This window comes from Neovison vison, chromosome 4 (genome assembly GCF_020171115.1).
Source record: "Neovison vison isolate M4711 chromosome 4, ASM_NN_V1, whole genome shotgun sequence".
In the NCBI taxonomy this organism is placed as follows: Eukaryota; Metazoa; Chordata; class Mammalia; order Carnivora; family Mustelidae; genus Neogale; species Neogale vison.
Window position 1 is genome coordinate 168,444,199 of NC_058094.1, and position 21,586 is coordinate 168,465,784.

The 21,586-nt window shown below is 37.5% G+C and overlaps 1 protein-coding gene across 2 annotated transcripts in view; it reads right to left on the reverse strand.

Moving 5' to 3' along the window:
• The window catches only part of THSD7A (thrombospondin type 1 domain containing 7A), a 439,132-nt gene that overhangs the window by 13,018 nt on the left and 404,528 nt on the right, over window positions 1–21,586 (reverse strand). For both annotated transcript variants that reach the window (XM_044246118.1, XM_044246117.1), the window contains 9 exons: window positions 20,144–20,149; window positions 18,359–18,492; window positions 13,784–13,937; window positions 11,816–11,960; window positions 10,325–10,440; window positions 6,837–6,954; window positions 6,242–6,387; window positions 5,658–5,832; window positions 1,412–1,585 (listed from right to left, as the gene is read on the reverse strand). In XM_044246118.1, the coding sequence (XP_044102053.1) occupies window positions 1,412–1,585; window positions 5,658–5,832; window positions 6,242–6,387; window positions 6,837–6,954; window positions 10,325–10,440; window positions 11,816–11,960; window positions 13,784–13,937; window positions 18,359–18,492; window positions 20,144–20,149 (1,168 nt within the window). The remainder of the gene's footprint in view (window positions 1–1,411; window positions 1,586–5,657; window positions 5,833–6,241; window positions 6,388–6,836; window positions 6,955–10,324; window positions 10,441–11,815; window positions 11,961–13,783; window positions 13,938–18,358; window positions 18,493–20,143; window positions 20,150–21,586) is intronic.

Consider the following 21,586-nt stretch of genomic DNA (forward strand, 5'->3'; position numbering starts at 1 on the left):
CAGTGAGCCATCCAGGCATCCCAATAAATCTGAGTTTTAAATAGTTACAGACTCCATGGTGTAGATTCTCAATTATTCTTGGTATAAATTACAACAACATTCTAGATTACCTTGAAGTATTTATATTAGCAAAATTTATTCAAAAATATATTTTCAAACTCCATTCTATTTGTTGTAATACTGATTTTTATTTTTTCCCCCATTTTGCAGTATTGATTTTGCTCTTCCCCACCCCCCCCCTTGATTTTTGCCTTGAGGTGGTCTATTTAGTTTTGGTCAACTATTGGTTGTTGATTATCTTGTTTTCTATCTCATGAAATTTATATTTATCTGTATTAGGTACAGTCTACTTTTCTTTTAAAAAAGATTCTCTTGCGTTTAATGCTTAGCTCATTTTAAACTTTTCTCTTCCCATTTAGGCATTTAAGACATGAAGTTCTCTCCTAAGAACTTTTGTGCTGCCTCCCACAGGCCATTTGGTATGTAATGCCCTGGAAGTGTGCTTTTTAGTTTTTACCGATGTGTGTGCATGGGGAGATTTCTTCTGTAATTTTCATTAGTGACTTCTAATTTTGTTTGTCCTTTTGGTTTGAGCAAATCTTTCCCTGGGATTTATTTCATTTTTATTACTACATTGTCCTAGGATGTAAGGAATGATTTATCTGGTTGGTGAATTTGGGAAGATTCAACTGACAAGGGGTATGATTCTACCTACTTCTTAAGTCATCTAGCACATTTGGTTTTTATTCTAAGCATTGTTCCTTCACATTCTAAGCTCTCTCCTCCAACTTTTCAGTAATAACAGTAATATTTTGACTTCCATTTGCTATTAAATGTCAAACTCTCTAATTGTTTCAAAACACAAGCAGGAAGGAATGGGTTGTTCGTTGACCCTATAAATTCTTAGGTTTTCATCTAGACTGCCTCTGTGTTCCCAAACTATGACATTTTAATGTGCAGTGGTTCTTGGAAATGTCATGAATTACGTGGCTCTATATGTACATACACATATAAACCTATAAACATGTATGCTCATGTGTTATGTCAAATTCTTATCAACACTTTATCAATTTCTAAGAATACAGTGAAACTTCTCACTTTGCTGTGGATTTTTGTTTCCACTGATTTAAATAAAGGATACTGTTGTGACAAGGGTTGTCCTGGGTGTACAAATAATGTGCTCTCAGTTATTGTAGCTCATAAATAGACATTTTTTTATATCTCTTATCTAATTTATGAAAGGTGGAAAGATTTTTCTTATAAGCTTTTAAAATTCAGGATCATACTCCTAATTCTCAGTCTTAAGCAAGATCTTAGCAAATTACTTATTGAACAGAAAAGTCCATATCTTGTGTTTTTGTCTATCAATGTAAAAATGAATTAAAAAGATTTCATGATTTGCAGCACTCACCATTACATGATTTTGTTTCTAACATTTGCTCTGGGCACAGATGCTGATTTTCTAGTTCCTGTATAATCACAGCTCTAGAACGGACCTGTATTCCACCAAAGCCTAGGTCTTCACCATTCACACAGGTTAGCTGACACAGGCTCCACGAAGACCAGTCCTTCAGATAACAGTCACCTGCAAAACACAGGTTTTTGGTTTATACCCATACCAATAAACAGTGGCCAATAGTAATTTTACTTCTTAACCTCACTGGAAAATGTAGGACTAGCATACCAAATAAACCATGATATTTGTAAGATTTAGGTAACTATTTAATATTTGTGAATTTGTAAGTGTGTATCGATGTTACTTTTGGAGTGGATGTTATTGGGTATGGACTATGGATTGAAGGAGTTTGTTCCTTGTGATTCACCTCCTCTGAAGAGACAAAAATAGTTGATTTAAAACCTACCACCACTACTCTTGTCATTATTATAAACGGGTATATCATCTTGTAGGTACTTATAATTTCAAAAGAATTTGAACTCCGAGGCTGAGAAAACTGGCATTTATACTTTTTTTCTCCCCTATTGCTTACCAGAGGTGTGGAGGTGAGAAAGCTAATTGAGCAACTAGAGTAGTGGCGATAATGCTTGTAATTTTACCTGATCTACAGCTCAATCCACTTCTCCTTTTTTCAATTATTTACTGAAGAATAATACACATGAAAAAATGTTGGAATTTTCTCAATGTGATTTCAAAACCATGCAACCAATACTCATATCAAGCAACAGGGCATTCTCAGAATTTCAGAAGCCCTTCTCGGGTTATATATGGAATTACACTGTACATATCTTCAACAAATATTTCACTCCTTTATGTTTGCAAGATCCACATGTATTTATGTAGTTCTAGTTTGATCATTCTTACTGCTGTACTTTGTTCCACCATATGAAGGTATCATGAAGGTATCACGATATCCATTCTAGTGGTGGGTAGGTGGAGAGTTGTAAACTTTTTCTATTAGGAATACCGCTGTTGTGAACATTTTAGTATGAGTCTTTGAACTTTTATGTGCATTTCTATTGGGTTCATACCTAGGAGTGGAATTGCTGGACCCTGGTGTATCATGTGTTCAACCTCTTCAACCATTTTGAGAACAGGGAAGAGTTAATGAAATATCTTTCCCATATACCCATCCATTCTTCAGGACTGACTGATGAAACTGTTCAGAGGATACAGTATTATGATAGACACAAATCCATAGGGATTCTTATCATGTTAATTATTCTAGCCATACCACATGCATAATTCATATTGCCTTACATTATGCTGCAGATGTCTAATATTAGCACAAAGTTGCCTGGAGATCTGATTAATGAAAACATGTCTTGTGTTATAATTAAGAAATCTTGGTCAGGCATGAATTATTGACTAATAGATATATAATAGTAAGTGGAGTGATTTTGGTAGATCTTTATAATAGTATATCATTAATATTCAATGTCCTCCTGAAGTGCAGAAAATTCTAGTAAATTTTACAAGTGTTACAAGCATGTTTAAATACTTTTGGGTCCCCCAGTTTTTAATTACGCAGGGGAAACTATTAAAATTTTAAATACTCCTCTCAAGATAAAGGTAATATAACTCTACCTCAGTGATTGCAGACTACATGGAAATAAAGCCTACTAGTAAAAAAGGTAGGTTTTATCTCTCTGCTTATAGCACTTGAAATAGTGTATTTTACAATAGAATTCAATACATTTTTAGTAATTGACTGTGATTTATATATTCCTCACCCCCAAAGAATCCAGTTCAGGCTTCAGAGATTTAATAACAACAAATGAGAATGAGACATTAGCTTGTACTAAACATACTTTCATATTGTGACTGTGACCATACAAAGCATAATAATAAACTACACTATGCCTGCAAAAGACAGGACAAGTGTATGAAATGCACATCCCTACTTTAGTATTTTGCTCTTTAAAGCTTGGTAGCTCCTGTATTGCCAATTTTCAAAACCCATTATTGGAGAAAACCAGCCAAGAGAGGTACTGAGATGCATAGATTGTAATTTACCAAAAAAGAACAGCCTCCTCCTGGGTATATAATTAATTTAATTAGAATGGTGTGTTTTCCCTGTTGGATATTATGGGATCTTCCTTTCCTCTGGGTCACTTAGGACAAAGTTCAATCTTGTATTTACTTATATTAATATTAGATTTGCAACTCTCTCTTCCATTAGAAGGTAAACTCAATGTGGACAGGGTATATTTGTCTCTCGCTGTATCTCCAATCTTGAGCCCTCGGCAGGGCCCCCAATAACACTTGATAATAATCAAATGAATGGGTGATTGGGCTGCAGGAAGTATAATGAAAACAAGTAGGAGAAACTCCACAAGGAAGTAGACACCAATGCCTGGCGAAGAGGCCAGTGTTGTGGGTATCACAATAATCATATTAATGGCACTGGAGAATTGACTTTGGAAGAAATGGGCCTTACCAACTTTTAGCTTTGGTCACATTTCGGGGACTATGTGACCATTCAGCACATCAAAGCCCAAACGTTCAGTCCTTGGCTCTTCTCAGAGCCCTTACCTGCTGCCACCACCTGAACCTCAGTCTGTTGTGAAGCAAAATGATTTTATTAAATTTAATTGTGTGTGGGATCTGGACTGAGATCGGGCCAGTATGGGGGGGGGCAGGAAATGGAAGAGGGGAATTGCTGGATCAGGCTGTTATTAGCAAGTGTTGGAATGTCCAAGAAACAATACTTAACCTACGTCTAGAAAGTAAGATTTTTGAAAAGCTCTTTCTTCTCCTGAAGAAAGAAGGAACCCATTTGTACACCCAAAACTGTTACAGTTGAATATGCACAGTGAGAGGATGCTCTCAAACTCTAGCACTTAGTTCAAAGGATTGGGTTTTATCTACTGCTCTGTTTAATTTTATTCAGTTCATCTTGATAAACTATAGAAACTGCCAATAGAATCACCTGAAATAATTTACCTGCTGAAGAATAAGCAAATTAATGAGAATGAGTGAACAACCTCTATTGTCAGCTTTTTACAGTGTTTAGACACTTAATTCCATTAGAATAAACTTTTGAAAATATGTTCTCCATCTTTAAAATTTTCTTTGACTACCTAAGTAAAAAAAGTAGGATTTATTTTTGTCTCCAATATTTGTTTGCCAAATACTTTTTTCTTGGGGGGATCTTGTTTTGAAATAACACATTCCTTAAAGATATTAATACTTTTCTTATATGCAAATTGAGAGAATAAAAACTTTCCACTGAGGGTGAACTATAGGCAGTTTATTTCCAATCTTCTTCTTTCCTGGCCTACTAATAATAAACTGTTGCCCCCATCTTTCTCAAAGCCTTAGGCTCATGCTTGACATTGAACTTATTTTGACTTCTATCTACCCTCAAGTTCTCTGCCTAAAGCCCAAATTCCTAAATATTAGCTTCTCACTGTTTGCCAATTATCTCTAAACTATCTGATATATAATATTTGCTTTCCACATTTTACTGCATGAACCCCTTGTGTCTAACTTTGAATTGGAATAATTTCTTTCAATATTTTCTTCCATACATTTTTTTCTCTTGATGATGTAGCTGGGGATAGCACTTGAGGTTCATGACCATTTGCCATCACACTTTGCATATATTCCATTGTCTTTTGGCTTTCATTTTAACTAAGAAGAATTCTTTTATAATTTTAAATTATTGCCTTTAGTTGCAAGTAATCTGTTTTTTTTTCTTGATGTTTTCTAGTTATTTCTCTACATTTTATGTTTTATCTACAATATACCAATGTGCAAATTTATTATTGACTCTATTCAGGACCTAGAGTAAGCTTTCGTTATAAGGACTTAATCTTTATTTAGCCATTATGTGTTTAGATCCTGCTTCTCTTTCTCCTGGAAGTCCTAAATTTCCTAAATGGAAATTCTGTCATACTTGTCCTGTCAAGCATGAGCCTAAGGCCTTAACTGCCATTCCCTGCAGGTGTTAAAACTCCAGGTGGGTGGGTGTCAGCAGAGGCCACATGGGAGACCCAGACTTCACCCTTTGCTGGGTAACAAGGCAGTACCCCCTTCACCCACACTACAGTATCCAGTTATTGGCACAGATATTTACTGAATGAGAAGAACTTGCTGACAGGACTTGAGTATCCTTACAACTTAGACTATACCCCTTTCTCAACCCTGGTGCTAACAGGAAATGACCAAACTATGAATTCTGTTTTGGTTTTGTTACCTGGGCAAGGTTGGGTGCAGGTCTCCTCGAGAACCATTTTTTTATTACCATCTATGATGGGTTCAATGTCAGTACAGAATTCTTCATCCACCACTTTGCTGAAATCCTCAGCTGATCCATCACTCACTACACAAGAAATGTTCCTTGTTCTGGTCCCTTCACCACACTGGGCATCCTGAAATACAGGAAGAAATAACTAATTAGGAAAAGAAAAATAATTCATTAGCGAGCTCATCACTTACTACACCACTGATTTTGATTTATGAGCAGTTAAAGAAGCATTTGTAACCCTAGGGAAGAAGTCCTGTAGGACACTAGCTGTAAAGTAGACAATGAACAATCTATTTGTTTTCTAGCCAAAGACAGGCACATAAATTTTCATTAAAATGAACAGTCTCCAAATGATTTAAAAAACACAGGACAGGGACTGCTTATTATCAAAACTAATTAAACAGTTACAAAATGGCAAAGCATCTAAAATCTTCAGGAGGAAACATGCTGTCAGCTCTGAAAAATACTTCTGAAAACAAGTCTCTGCGGATAAAGGACACACATTTCCATACAACTTCTTGAGATCTGATTACCTGCACTTGGCATAGAGACCACTGGCCATACTGCCACTGGTAACAGGGTTTCACTGGGCAAGGCTTGGACTGTTCCATCAGGGCAGGGCATGGACGCCCATCACCCTGAAAGGGCTGGGTCACTGTGCGTCTTCGGACCATTTTTCCTTAAAGAGATACAAAGGGATGCAACTCTAGTGACATATTTGTGCAAGCGTGTATCTTGAGAGAGGGCATCACAGACATTTCTGCTGAGGAGACCTGAGGGGTGAGTAAGGCTCAGACGTTTTGGAGAGAAAGACCCTGACTCAACCTTTCTGAAGATTATCTGGTAAGACTTAAAGCAAGAAGGATATTTTATTTCCTTTTTTTTTTTTTTTTTAAGATTTTATTTATTTATTTGACAGAGAGAGAGATCACAAGTAGGCAGAGAGACAGGCAGAGAGAGAGAGAGGAAAGCAGGCTCCCTGCCGAGCAGAGAGCCTGACGCGGGACTCAATCCCAGGATCCTGAGATCATGACCCGAGCCGAAGGCAGCGGCTTAACCCACTGAGCCACCCAGGTGCCCTATTTCCTTTTCCTTGACCTTGGGTCTAATGGTAATGAAGGTACAAACCTGTGAGGCCACATGTTTGAGAACATTCTGACCAAGGAGACCAGTCGGAAAGCTGACAGTTGACCGGGCATTCCACCATGCAGGATGTGTTCATTGGCCAGTTCTTCTCCAGGCCAAGCTGCAAGGAAAGAGGTAGATCTGTTTGTCCTGAGCTGGAAGCATGGCTCAGTGCTTAGAAGGAGGGAGGAAGAGAAGTAGAGTAGTGGAGAGGAGAGGAAGAAAAAGCAAGATGTATAACAGAATAAAAAGGTACATGGAGGTGAAACACCCACACTTAAAAATAGAAAGTAGCTCAATCAATCCAGAAGAGTGGGAGCAAAGGGCACAGGATGAGTGCTGGAGCCCATTTACTCAATGCTGTTGAACTGTTTAAGTCATGAAAAAAAGTAGCTTTATTCTCCAAATTGGCTTAACTTCCCTAAACAAGGAATGAAGAGGTGTAAGCACAATTCCTTTCCATTAGTTAAAAACCAAGAATATCACTAATACGTAGATCTATAGTGATATCTCTGGGATATAACTTATTTTTTCACGTGCATGTTAAACTGAAAAGCAAAAGGTTTGAAAGACAAATCACTATTCGAAACTATTATTATAACACACTGAAATAATACAAAATATTCGTTAAGTACACTAGCTCTTTCAAAAGGAAATACTGTTCAATAGAACTTTTTGATTATGACTATTTCATACACACTATTTTTTTTAACAAAGATTTTATTTTCTAAAACTGATCTCAGCAGCTAACTGTAGGATAATTCCCTTATTCTGGTTAGCCTCTCATCAGATACTAATATTGTGACATTCTGTTGGCATTGAGTTCCTTACTTAAGCATTCTACTTTTAAAATCAGAGATTTCAAACTCATTGTCTGTGTACACAAACAGTTAAAAAGTCCAAGGTTCAAAGTAGCATGAAAATAGAAATATTTAAGAGCTTGTTAGAAGAGTACAATTTTGGGGGTGGGAGTAATCCTTGGGAATTTGCAAGATCTTGTTTCATTTCTGTATGGAAAGGAAGTTCAAGTGTCTAATGTACATAACAAAAGCTGGCAAAAGAAAATTTTTCTGAAATCTTGTGTTGTGGCCCAAGTATAGCTTGTGGCTCTAGGTTATCTGCTGAGAGAGGATCAGGTCATGACTGCAGGCTACATACCTCTGCAGGCACTCCCATTATATTCTTCACCAGTAATACCTGACAAAGCTGAGTATTCGGTAAAAAAGTTTTTTTACTATTTTTACCATATCCACTGAAGTCTCATAAAGTCACTTAAAGTCATGGGAGGTCGAAGAAAGGAGACTTACAGTGATTATATGCAAAAAATGATGTGTAACATTTAAGGTAGACCATTGTTTTCAGGAGAGAAGATCTGAATCACAGAATTCAACTGTTACTCATTTCACTACAGAATTGAAAAGAATGTCTGTGTATAGATGCCCTGGGCATCCAGTAGTAAGACATTTTAACCCTCTGCTCCTTTTTTTCTTATATTTATTGTGTCCTTTTTTCCCCCCTCTCTCTTACTCTCTCATCTGTCTAAACCTATGTGTCTAAGTAAATGGAATCTATTCAGGGATCAAAGAATAGGAAAGGAGAAACCAATTACTAGATATTGGGTGAATAAAGAAAACATCAAAGGAAAAATGCTATATACATGCTAGATGGGTTTAACCCTAATTGTCCTCTTTGTTGGGTAGGAATGGCATTTTTTTTTCTTTTTGGCTGTTAGGGACACAGCAAGAGTTAGCTACTGCTGTTGTGCTGAATGCAGGGTTTGCACATGTATTAGTAGGTAGGCAATCAATCCATTATTTAAAAAGATAGCCAGCTTTTCTCAGGGCTATTATTTAATACTACTGCATCCATGGGGATGGATAAAATGGGATAGGAGTTGTTTATTCCAATTCCTGCAGAGAGAGCACTATTCTCCCTAAAGACAGTGTTTACTAGAATGTTGTAATTTGAATCCCTAATTGTCACCACAGCATTTGAACATTATAATATTAGTGCATAAAAGTAAGTTTATCTAGATTCCTGGATAATTGAAATTAGTTATTTCTAAGGGTTTACTCATATTTCACTAAGGACATAAAGGAGTCTGGGAATCTCTCTGTTTTATAGTCATGTTTTTTAATTGGTTTTGTATGATTTGGGTTTAGCTTTCACAAAGCTCTCAGCTATTCATGGTAGATTTCATTCTGATCCAGGATGACATTTATATGTACATTTGCAAAAAAGGAGATACATTAATTAACTAGAAGTAGATCAAAGCTCTCCAGCCAATATATGACTATAATAATGTTCATTAATACTAATGTTATTTTTATAATGATTACATTACTTTGATGTTACTAGTTTCAAAACCAAATTAATTCAGGTATAAAATTTACAATTAAAGTGTGAATACACTAAATTATGTTATAAGATGGTGGTGAGTGGAATTTATTAAGTAAACAACTTGGTTTCAGCACACTCGGGAACTCCATTCCCATGGACAGATATAACGAAGTTGTTAGGGCCAACATGACAAAGTTATCAAATGGATTAAGATATTTCCATCTCGAGTTTTTTCAGGAGCTGGAACAATTTACTATGGGCTTATATAACCCCTGGGATGTTTAGATAGAAGTTATGGTCACCATGTTTATTGAACCCTAATAGAGTCATAAGCTCCTCTCTCTATGTCCAAGATCCGTTGAAGCTCCTGCTTATCTTGGTTCATGTTTAACCCTTGGTTCCTGCTTAACTTGGTTCATGGGGATTACATGCAGGAGAGGTTAAAACCTGTCAGGAACGTGAGTACACATTTGGTATGGGAGTCAGACAAAATCGTTACAACATGAAGTATAGCTTCATGAAAGCTAAGAAAGACCAACAACTATGTTTCCCACATTTCATAAGGTCATACTTAGAAATGACGACATCACTTTTATAAATTGGGAAATTAATAGCTGCAGTCTCTGCACCTCAGAGTTACAATGGCAGACTTCACTCCTTTGTCTGAATTTCAAGCTCGCATCCAGACCTGAGTACTTAGACTCTCACAGCTGGATATTAGATCCTAATATCAAAATCTGCTACCAAACCACATGCGATCAATGTTTAGCAACAGAGAGAATAAATGATGGCTCTTGGCAGGTGTCCCAGGCAACACAAAATTCACATGAAATTACAAAAGATGATGAGTAGTCTGATTAAGATTTATTGCCTTTATTCACCTTGATTACTTATTGTTCCCCAAGCATTTCTTTCAAAATAGGCTAATTAGCATACCTTTGGGCTCCAAGCAGAACAAAATACAGGAAATTATGTGTAGAAATCAGTAGTTGGACAGTGTTTCTTTACAAGAGGGTGCTGAGCAGCCTCTGAATAGTGCAGAGAAACATCTGCTGGCAATGAGCTGCACTGAGCACAGGTCACTTGGCTCAGCATGAACTGAAATTATTAGGGAAGAATTTACTCACAGATATAACACAGTATCCCCTCACCTCTTCACAATATTTCAGGTCAACCGACTTGCCATCACTTCGAACACAATCCAACATCCTGGTTTTAATGCCATTTCCACAAACTGCCTTCTCACTCAGCTGACATGTACTCCAGTCTGAAAGGAAGGGAGCCTATCAGAACAGAAGGCTATGTAGGAAACAGATTTCAAATGAAACTCTGATGACCTGAATCCCATATTTAATTCACAACTGCTTCCTAAGCCCCACAATCAATCATCCCACATGCAGAGCATATGGGTCCCGGCTTTGAACATATCAAGAGTCAAATGGAATTGCTGGGGTTGCACAAAGCTACAGGGATTATTCTTGAAGGCAGATGTCTACTTGACAATCTTCGACAGCTAGCCGTTTGGTGACATTGTGAAACTGGCTTTGGCCTGCAGATCAAATGTCACTTAAAAATTTTTTTCCCTAATAAAAGGAGAAATTTAAAACTCAACATTAGTTTTACTTTAGCAAAATCATCATAATTTTAATGGGTGCCACTTTAACTGTGTCGCTTTAGTCAAATAAAATACCACTTGGCTTACTGTCCATTCTTAGAAATTTTAAAATATATACTTATTTACTTCAAAATCACTTTTGGCCAGATCTATTTAGTACTTTTATTTCATGTCTTTTGCAAAATGAGTTTTTCATCTTTCCAGAGTAGCATAGCATATCCTGGAGAACTGTGACTTCTTTATATCATCAAAGGAAACTGAAGAGAAAAACCTAAGGAAGCAAAAAGCCAATCTGACTGCTGTGTGTTATGGTACGAGGTTTGGAGTTTATTTTAGTGTGAGAATTACTTGGGAAGAATTCCCAGATAAGCTTCAGTATTGCCATGCATCATGTAAACCAACACATTCTCTTCTTTCCTAGACTATTTGCCTTGATAGTATGGAAGGGTTATAGGAAAAAAGGGAATTCCTAATAAATCTTTTTTTTCTGAATGAACAACCCACGTATCCTTTTTCATCTGTACCTTTGATAATACAGAAATATTAGTATCTTTGTCATATACTTTTTGGTAGCTCAAGATTGCCGACATTTTTACATCAGACTAATTGTGCTTATAAACTGTCTCCACACAAAGAATTGTCCCGGGATGATATAGCGATTAAACACCTCCTGAAGAGGATGTTTACCTTTCAATAAACCTGATACTTATGGGAAAGATGTATCTTTTACTTGCACCTTCCCAAAGTGGGAGGATGTCTTGAACGGAATCACTTAGACTCTTCACAATCTGCCTTAATCCCCTCATCTCTTCACAGTATTTCTCTTCACAATATTTGCAGACATCCTCTACATCTTGATGTTTATTAAAAACTATTTCTGTCTTTAAATAAAGAATTATCTCTTGGAAAGTAAGCAGCATGCCCAAGAGGGCCACAGATGGGGATGAACAGTATTTACGCATTGCTGCTGGGCTGGAAGACGTGCGATCTGGCTTACCTCTCGGGGATGAGGAGACTATGCACATACCTGTTACATTATAATTGTAGTGGAAGCAGTTTTTGTTCAGGTTACAAGGTTCCTTCTCAACAGCATTAGGGCAGGCTCTTCCTTCATCAGCGGGTTGTCTGATGGGATCAGCTGACCTTTGCCGGAAGCTGCTTTGACTGCAAGGCTGACAAAGAAGAAAGCAGCTCCTCAGAAAGGTGAATGAATACTCAGCCACACGAGGGCTGATATATTAGGGAGAGCACCGGAGCAGGAGGGAGACTGTTGGGGCCGCTGGCTAACATGAACAATCCCATTACAACTAGGTTTCATCATCTATGAAATCAAGGTGCTAGATGAGTTTCCGATGTCCCATCCAACTGTAAGATGCTCAAGGGTCTGTGTGTCAGACACTCAGCTATAAACACACACACGTGATCCTATTAATTATTGCACATCTCTGCTATAGAATCCGTAATCCGTCAATCTATCCAGTACAGTTTCTTGGACCTGAAAAACCATTATAAGGGTGACTTTAAAAAACTAGATTTTAGTGACCTCCTTGATTTTCCTAATGGGCACACACACATGCACAGGAACACAACTCAGCAGGTAAGGAAGACGAGCCTGCCACTTGCTACTGGCACCGTCTTGTTCTGAAAACATCTGGTTTCTTTTTTTTAATTTTTTATTTTTTATAAACATATATTTTTATCCCCAGGGGTACAGGTCTGTGAATCGCCAGTTTTACACACTTCACAGCACTCACCAAAGCACATACCCTCCCCAATGTCCATAACCCCACCCCCCTTCTCCCAACCCCCCTCCCCCCAACCCCCTCCCCTCAGCAACCCTCAGTTTGTTTTGTGAGATTAAGAGTCACTTATGGTTTGTCTCCCTCCCAATCCCATCCTGTTTCATTTATTCTTCTCCTACAACATCTGGTTTCTAAGAACAGGAACTTCAGATAGGATGCTATAGAGTTAGAACAGAAACTCCTTTGCACAGGCTTGTTGACTCTTTGTTGCTCTTTAACTTGTATCCAAGTCAACTGGCATCTCTGTTCTGCTCCGCTCAGTCAGCTGGCTGCCAGTCGCATCTTTAATCATGTTAACACGGAGACAGAAAATTAACTTCGCCTTGAAAACATGCATCATAAATTCTTTGAAACTGTCTTATATCATATTTCAGCATATTAATTCCACATTAGATGTATTCTTCCCGTGCTTTTTGATGCCATTTTGAAATGTGCAGCTTTACAAAGATGCCCGGGCCAAGGCAAATTTCCTAAATCCTAAATAGCCAGTTCTGTTTCAAACAAGCCTTCCCAGGGTCCCGCGGAAGAGCGCCTACGGGCTGTTGAAATCTAGAAGCTCTGTGTGATTTGAAACTCTCAGCTGGCTTTGCAGCCCCACGGAGACACCGAGTCCGTGAGTGCAAAGAGATTCACTGACACACAGCTTTCTTCTTTCGATTCCCTTTTTTGCCAGCCTCCTTTGGGTTTTAGTGTCAATACTCTGGCTGCAGTATGCCCACTGTGTGGAAGATGATTCCTTCAATTTAAATAAAACGGACTGGGCAAAAAAGCAAGGGATGACAAGAACCCGACACCATTAAAGTACCTTTACTAGAGCTTCCTCCTTTTTTCCCTTTACCTGGAGGGACTCATTATCACCGGTGCAGTTTTTAACATGCTGTGTATTTATAGGCCGATCTGAAGGCATTTTGTGTGGGCCCAGGAGGAGGATGGAAGAACACAGAACTTGCAAGAGGTTGAGCTGTTCTCATGTGGGTCAAAACACTGCTGACTGTAAATGGCCTGGTCACAGAATGAGGTAGCCAAGAAAACACCCTTGCCATGATAACTAATTTGGTAACTAATTTAGTAATTACTATTTTTTTATTTTTCTTTTTTTTTTTAGTAATTACTATTTTCTTAATAATAGCTTTAAAGCTTTAGTGGTAAGGAATTAAGTAAATGCTACTTATATAAACAGTTAAACATCTCACCAAAGTGCATTGGGTCCACGGGCCCCATTCAGATATCACACAATCCTCAGGACATGGTAATTTGCACTCTCTAGAGCCCAGGGGCATTTCTTCTGGATCACAGAGGTAATCTTCTACATGGTCAGAAGGGCCATCTGCTGTGTTCTGCATGCATCTAGAAGAAAACACACTATTCAGTGAAGGAACCAGGACACTTAGAACAAGGGCTAACCCATTGATAGATGGTTCTTCCTAAGGCATCATTATGGGGTTGGGAGGTGGGAAGGTTTGCTTTTAATAACAAAAATTCTCCAAATATGAAGACATAAAAGGATCTCTACTTCCCACAAATACTTGCAGAGTTTCAGCATGACATAAAATGTACCCTTGCTTGTATCATCATAATCTTTTAAAATTATAGCCCCTGTGTGGGTTATAAACTCTGTATGTCTTCCTCTGAAAGAAGAGGGTCTTTTACCCTCATAGATGATGCAGCAACTAATGAGGAATGGTCCAGAGAGAGTCATGGAGGGGCTACTTCTGGGAATTTGGGAATCTAATACACTTCTTTTTTCTTTAGAAGGAAATGGCGGATTCCAGAAAAGGTAGATTCATACATGAGGGAGGATGAGACACACTGAACTTTTCTGGTGAGAGGTTTCATTAAGAATTTTCAAAAGCAACTGATGGCATTTACCAAGTTATCTTGTCATTTTAAAAGTAATTTTAGCCTCCTATATGCTGATAACTTTAAAAGAAAGCCAGAAGTGAAAACACACTTATATTAGTAATAATAGCACAAATTCTCTAAATGTAGTTGTTTGAATCATCCTCTATCTTGACCTTTTTTATTGTTAGTTTCCTTTCTAATAGAACAAAATCAAACATTTTATTATGTTTCATTCTTTTGTAAGCAGTCATGGACGGCTCGTTTACTCATCTCTTGGGGGTCTAATTAACGTAGCTAGAACCAGACTTCACTCTTAGAGTAGTTAATCATCTCTCCAGGCACTTTCCTAGTGGAGGAGAAAAACTTTATCCCTTGTCTATAACTCAGAGAAGGTCAACCAAAGTAACGGGTTGGGGAAGAACGTGCGTTGTTGGAGCTAAAAAGGCAGCCTTGTGTTCCTGAGCCTCTCAAACTCATGGCACTGTTTTAAACTGTCGGTTACATTACATTATTAATTATACCTGGAATCTCACCTTTCCCAGGGATTTACAATCAGTGGGGACACTGCATTTTCACAAATCTACTCTGCAGAAATTCCTTTCTATATGGTGCTCCCGAATTTAAGAGGAATGTCATTTTCCTGTGGGATGCATCTAATGACTGGAAAACTGTGCTGCTGGTCATGTCTTAATTGGGTTTGGAATCTGAAAAAATACGTCTATGAATACTAGCCTCTGCATTTTGTGGTGTGTGGTGTGAACTGGATAAAAACAGAAAAGAGCAAACACACGAATATGCACAGGGAGATATTTGCTTGATTTCATCACTGAAGAAAAAATTGTAAATTTCTTTGGGAGAATTTTAGTCTCTCAGGAAAGAGTTCTGTCTTCGAAGGCATTTAAAAAATATTGTGTTTAATACACACCACCAGGCTAAGGAGGGCACGTATTGCATGGAGCACTGGGTGTGGTACATAAACAATAACTCCTGGAGCACTGAAAAAATAAAATAAAATAAAATAAAATAAATAAAAATATTGTGTTGACAGCAGCTTTGAGAGGACATGAAGCAGCTTTAAGACAACATGCAGCAGAGTTTAAACCCAACTGAAAAGCTGGGTTTGCTGCTAAGAAAAGATTATATTCATGGTAGGCACTGACGCAGTGTACAAGGATTAACTTGCAAAATTACCTATTGATCCGGAGTTAAAGACAGATGTTCAATACTCTATTAAGAATTATGTACATAAAGCTACATTTTCACAGGCTTTTCTCCTTTCATTTTTTTACTATAGAGCTAATTTATTCACTTTAGGAAAATCAGAAGAAACAAAAAAAAAACATATGATTCTATCACTGAGAGAAAAACACTCTTTACAAATGATCCTATATAAGCATATATTTTATTTCATTAAATAGAGCAAATTTTATTGACTATTTGTACCATTAAGAAATCAATGATACATTATGAATATCTCTTCATATCATTAACTATTTTTCTAAGATATAATTTTTTTTTAAGATTTATTTATTTGAGGAGGGAGGGGCCGAGGGTGAGAGAACCCAAGCCAACTCTTCACTCAGCACAGAGCCCACATGGGGCTTGATCTCGGGAGCCCGAGGCCTGAAACTAAGACTCAGATGCTTAACCAACTGCACCACCCGGGGCGTCCCAATGAAGATATCATTTTTAATGACTGTATTTGAATGACATCATTTCAATGTGCCACAACTGCTAAAAATGCCCTTATTGTTGATACTCAGATTATTTATATTTATTTTATTTGGCATTAATCAGTTTTTAAAATCACTCCAGAATACAGAATAAATATTTGGATCAAGTTTTAAGCACAAAGGAAGGCACTTTAAGTTCATTTGCTTTCTTCAAATTCTTGGCCTTTTTCCTTTCCATAGGACAAGGAATTATGCTGCGAGAAAACTGCACTGTGTTAGAAATACAAAGTGCAGAACCAAGCTCGAGGCAAAGGGTGGGACCAGAGGCCAGCCATAGGTATGACAATAAGGGGGTACACTCTCTGCAGAGAATTCAAAAGCAACAATAAAAGTAACCAAATATGTTGCTTTTTATTGTCTCCTTTTTATTACCATCAGGCACTAGAAACTCTTAAAAAAAAAAATCTGTGAAAAATATCCCTTCCCCTCAGGGAATATCACTTCTGCCACCAGCCTCTGAGGTACATACCATCCTAAAAGAGAAAGAACAACTTTGGATAAATTGGTACCGCCCTCTCACAGACCCATCTATCCTGGAATGCCACCCAGTGCTTGCATATAAGCAGGACGTTCTGACCTTAATTAGCAGAGGATAAGGTTAGAGAGGCTTACTACTCAATCAGTAACAAATAGGAACATTATTACATGATCAGAGATCACAATCCATACTGACCTTCTCTTTTCTCTATTGACATTAAAGATGTTTACTGAAAAAATAAATTGATCTCCAAAGTTACTTTGCTTTAGATGTACCTGGAAATGTTGAGAGTACTTATAAAGCAAGAAACAGCAACATCTACAAAGATCATTGAAGGGAAAGCTGAAAGAATAGTTCCTTATTATAATTTTTCTTACAAAAAGCCAACTTGATCAAAACCTTTTAATAGAGAAAGTATTTTTAAATTTGAAGGAGAAATTTTAAATTTGGAAGGGAATGGTGGAAAATGGAATCTCTGTCTTTTGTTTATGTTTCCCTATCCAACTTATTACCTCCCGACTCCTTATCCACCTTTATGAAGTTCCTCAGAAAAATAGCTTGAGAGTTCAGAGGGCTTGTGAAAAAAGAAATAGAGACTATCTGTATTGGAAACAAAGTTATACAGAGTGTGCCAAAGTTTTATAATATAAATGTTAATTCGCCCTACTTTTCTATTGAGAAATATAAACCTTAAATTCATGAAAAGTTAGGTCAGAGCTTGCCCACAACATGAATTGTTGAGTTCTGGATGTTTTGACACCTGTCTTTACTGTGTGTCACTCAGCAGGGTTAGAAGAAACTGGTATAAAGAGTGACAAATCTGTCACTTTACTAGATGGGTGTTCCTGGTAAATTACTTAGTACTTCTGAATCCACTCTATAAAGTGGAGATAATAAAACCTCATACACTTGTTCCATAGAGTTCCAGAACCCTTAAGAGTCATATGTAGATACCATAGGGAAAATTTAATGAGTATCCAAACTGTATTAGGTGTTAGGAAATTTCTGTGACTATGACAGGGTTTTGGTTTGGAGAAAGTTCTAGAATTTAATAAGAATGACAGACAGTAAATGGATCTTTCCAAAAACAGTGAGGGGTATATGGGGTACTAAGAGAAACACTGCTTAACAGAACTTTCTGTGATGTGGAGAGGGTCTATACCTCTGCTGTCTGACAGAATTATCCACTTGTGGCTATGGCATAAGCACTTGAAATATGTCTCGTGTGGCTGAGGAAATCTATTTTTAATTTAATTTAACTTTAGTTTAAATTTAAAATGAAATAGCCCCACATGGCTAGTGGTTACCCTACAGGTCAGTGCACCCACAGAACAAATGAGCAGCACTAGGTATTAGGAAGGGCTTCCTGGAGGAGAATAGAGTAGTCAAAAGTTAGCCAGTTTGAGGAAACCAAGCAGCAAGAGTTTAGAACAGTTTACCACTAAAAAGCAGCTGGAAATATTTTTGGCCTTTAAGAACAAAGTCCCCGGGGTTGGAAAAACCTGCATTAGCTTAGCTTGCATTCAATATGCAGATCTTTCTACTCAGGGGCACCTTGAAGTGAGGCTTCCTGTCAGAATCCCCCCTCTCCCCGCTCCCATGACCACCTGTTGCTTGAAGCAGGTCCCCTTGGAGTATTCCATGAGGGCATATTCCCTAGAAATAAAACTTAAGACAGTTTTAGGCAGGAGACTCAGGAGGAGTGAGGGCCTTACCTCACTTTCCGGGTTTGCACGCCCTCTCCGCAGTTATCTCGCATGTTGACAAAGGTCACTTTGCAGATGCTCCACGGCTCTGAGACCCATATGTACTGGCTGCAGTCACTGTGGCAAGGGACCACCTCATACACCTGAAACACACACAGTTCTCAGGGATTTCTCCTCAGGGAACCCGATGAGCGTGAGTGGGAGCCCTTCACACCACAACACACACCGTATTCTTGTTCAGCTATCTTCACTCCTCTCCTTTACGGCTCACTATTCTAGGAGAGGAATATAGAAAACCTCTTCAGAGTTCTAGCTGTAATGGGCAGGACCAGCTGTGCTGTATTCTCTCAATTCTTGATCCTATGTGACATTACAGTTGCGTATGTGACCTGAAGAAGTGCCCTAGACACATCGCACACTGTCCCACACTGCCCCTCACCGCACAACACTATAATTTCATGGGCCATCTGTCTTGTTCACAGTGTTGTGGGTCTTCAATACTTAGGCCACAGTGCTCCAATGTAAGGCATTCTATAGAGATTTGTTGAATAGGTGAATGAATGAAGAAGTGAATTAGAGAATTAAGTAAGCATATAAAGTAGCTGTTTTCAAAGAAATACAATTTGGCTTGTTTTTCCAAACGAATGTATATCGCATAAGAATTTATATATTTTTTGCATTCCATATGTGAAACCGAATTAAACAATAAATAAGAAGAAATAAATCCATTTCAAAACTAACCCTTAAGCATTTAGGTCTTGGAAGCAAGGTCTGAAATTGGCTTTATATTACACAGTCATAGCCCAAAGTAGGGAGGATCACATGACACAATGCCAACTGTCTTGCTCCAGTGTCCACAAAGGCAGACAGCCCCACAGTTAGGCAGGGGTGTTTGGTTTCAGGATTTTTAGAACAATGAACCAATTATGCCTTTTTCTGAATGAGAAGAATGACTAAGCCAAGGAAATAAATAAACCATAATCCAATGCGCACAGCTGACTCAACCATTAAAGAAATGTATTCTAAAATAATTTCAAAATCTATGGTAATTTGAGTGTATTTTCTACACACACACACACACACACACACACACACACGTATATTTTGTGTTAACTATCTAATTCCAGAAAATATATAAATAGTCCTTTGGAGCTATTCTTCTGTGCAAATTTTAGTGAATAAAGTTGACCTATTCTGAGTAAGAATAAAGAATATGCACCGTTGGAATAAGAATCTATCATTGTTATCAACAATCACCTCCACATTGGGTACTGCATTAAAATAGTACAAAGTACTACCAAGTAAACCCTACCACTTGTGGGGAAGGGAAAAATTGAAGGAGAAATGCCATTTCCCCTAATCTTTCAATGGCTTTCATTTTAATCTTCTACACTGGACTGAATACAAATCAGTTCAGAGCAACTTCCTGCCACCCACCTTCAGCCCACCTGCACCTTTACCTCTCCCTCCAAGAAGCATGACAGCATTAACAAGAGATGTCACTGCCTTTTCAAGGCTGGTGAAGTGAAGCTTGTTCTTCCCACCCCTGCACCTCAGCCCTGATATTAAAGTGAGAAAACACAGGTAGCATGCTGGGGCTGGGGCAGGGGCGGGGGGTGGGGTGGAGAGGAAACAGCTGCGGAACAAAAATTTTATGGAAAATGTGGTATTTTTCTCCCTGTAAAAGATAAAAGACCATAGCAGGAAAAGAAATACATTCTCTGACATCAGGAGTAAAAAGAAAACAAGCAGTACAGTATTCTGCCACGAACTGGGAGGTTTAGAAGTTCTTACCTGTGCCTGGAGTAGTGTTCAACAGGAGTGAAGAAAAGGGAGAGGAAAAAGATAAGGAAAAATGTCAGTATATTGAATGAAAAAATTCATGTTCTAAGTTAAAGTATTATTTTATCCACACATAAGAGCCTACTTTTCTTCTTTTTTTTTTGTTAAATTATTAGAGTATCTTTATTAAGCCTTTGGAGAGAAAAAGCAAGTCATTATTCTTTAAAGTTAAGATACACAAATGAGTATTGTAAACAACACAGTCAAGGAAAAGATTAGATGGGCACGATGAAGAAATCTTAAAAAACTGAGTAGACCTCAAAATACATGTCATGGGGGATTGATAAATGACTGCAACTATTTTGTGATCCAAACTGTGAGTGAAATCTATCCATAGATTGATTGATCTATTGATTTTAATTTAATTAATCTATTTGATTTTAATCCATCCATCTACCCATCTACATTTCTTGGGAAATGAGAATTTGCTTCCTCAATTAGAAAATGGTACTTAAAAGACCATTTCCAAGTCAATGAGCCAGTAATTATTTTATTGAGGAATGTATAATTGTGGTAAAAGAAATCCTTGTGACTTACAATTTTCAAAGTTAACAGAAACCTTTGCATATTCTTTCTTAATGTTTTACTAATAAGGTCCTAGAAATTTCTATTTTTAGATGTAGAATATTTGTATTCAGATAGTCATGAATCTATTATTTCTTGTTTTAGCTTTAATTTTTAGTTGTTAATGCCTTAATATCCCACCAGTAAGATGATTAACAAGTTCCTAAATGTGCACATCAAACTCTGCATTAAATTTTATCAGAGTTGAGAGTGACAGAGAAATGGCTTAGGTAAAAGACTTTTCATAGCAAAGGCAACTTGTCAGAAGGTCCCACACCTTTGCAAATTCAGTAGTTTAAAAAAAAAATGCTGAGGCAAACACAGCTTATTTTAATTGAAAGACTGGCCATCCACACACACACACATACACACCCTATACATTCATGGAGAATTTCTCTTTATTAGGAACATGGATCAGAAGTTATTATGATTTAAATTTACTGATGAAAATTTAAGACTTCACAACTTGTAGAAAAATATTTCTTTGCATTATAAACCTTGCATTTCAGTTATTGTGTTTCATTAGTGTTACGTTAACTGAATTTTTTCCGCAAATATTCACTCTGGCAGGAAAACCCATTCGCCAGTAGATGGCAGCAGTGCAGCACATTAGTCACCCATGCTTGAATTTAAGGGCACCTTCAGCAACTTCTCTTGGGGAAAACATCAAGATTTTTTGAGTAGTACTTCCTATGGTGCTTAATTCTCCACCTTCTTTGTCCTTACTGTCTTTATTCAAAATGTATTTTTATTTTTTCTAGACTGTACCTTTATTTTTCTTTACTATTTTTGAAGCTTTAATTGGCTTTCTCATGTGATTCATGAATTGGG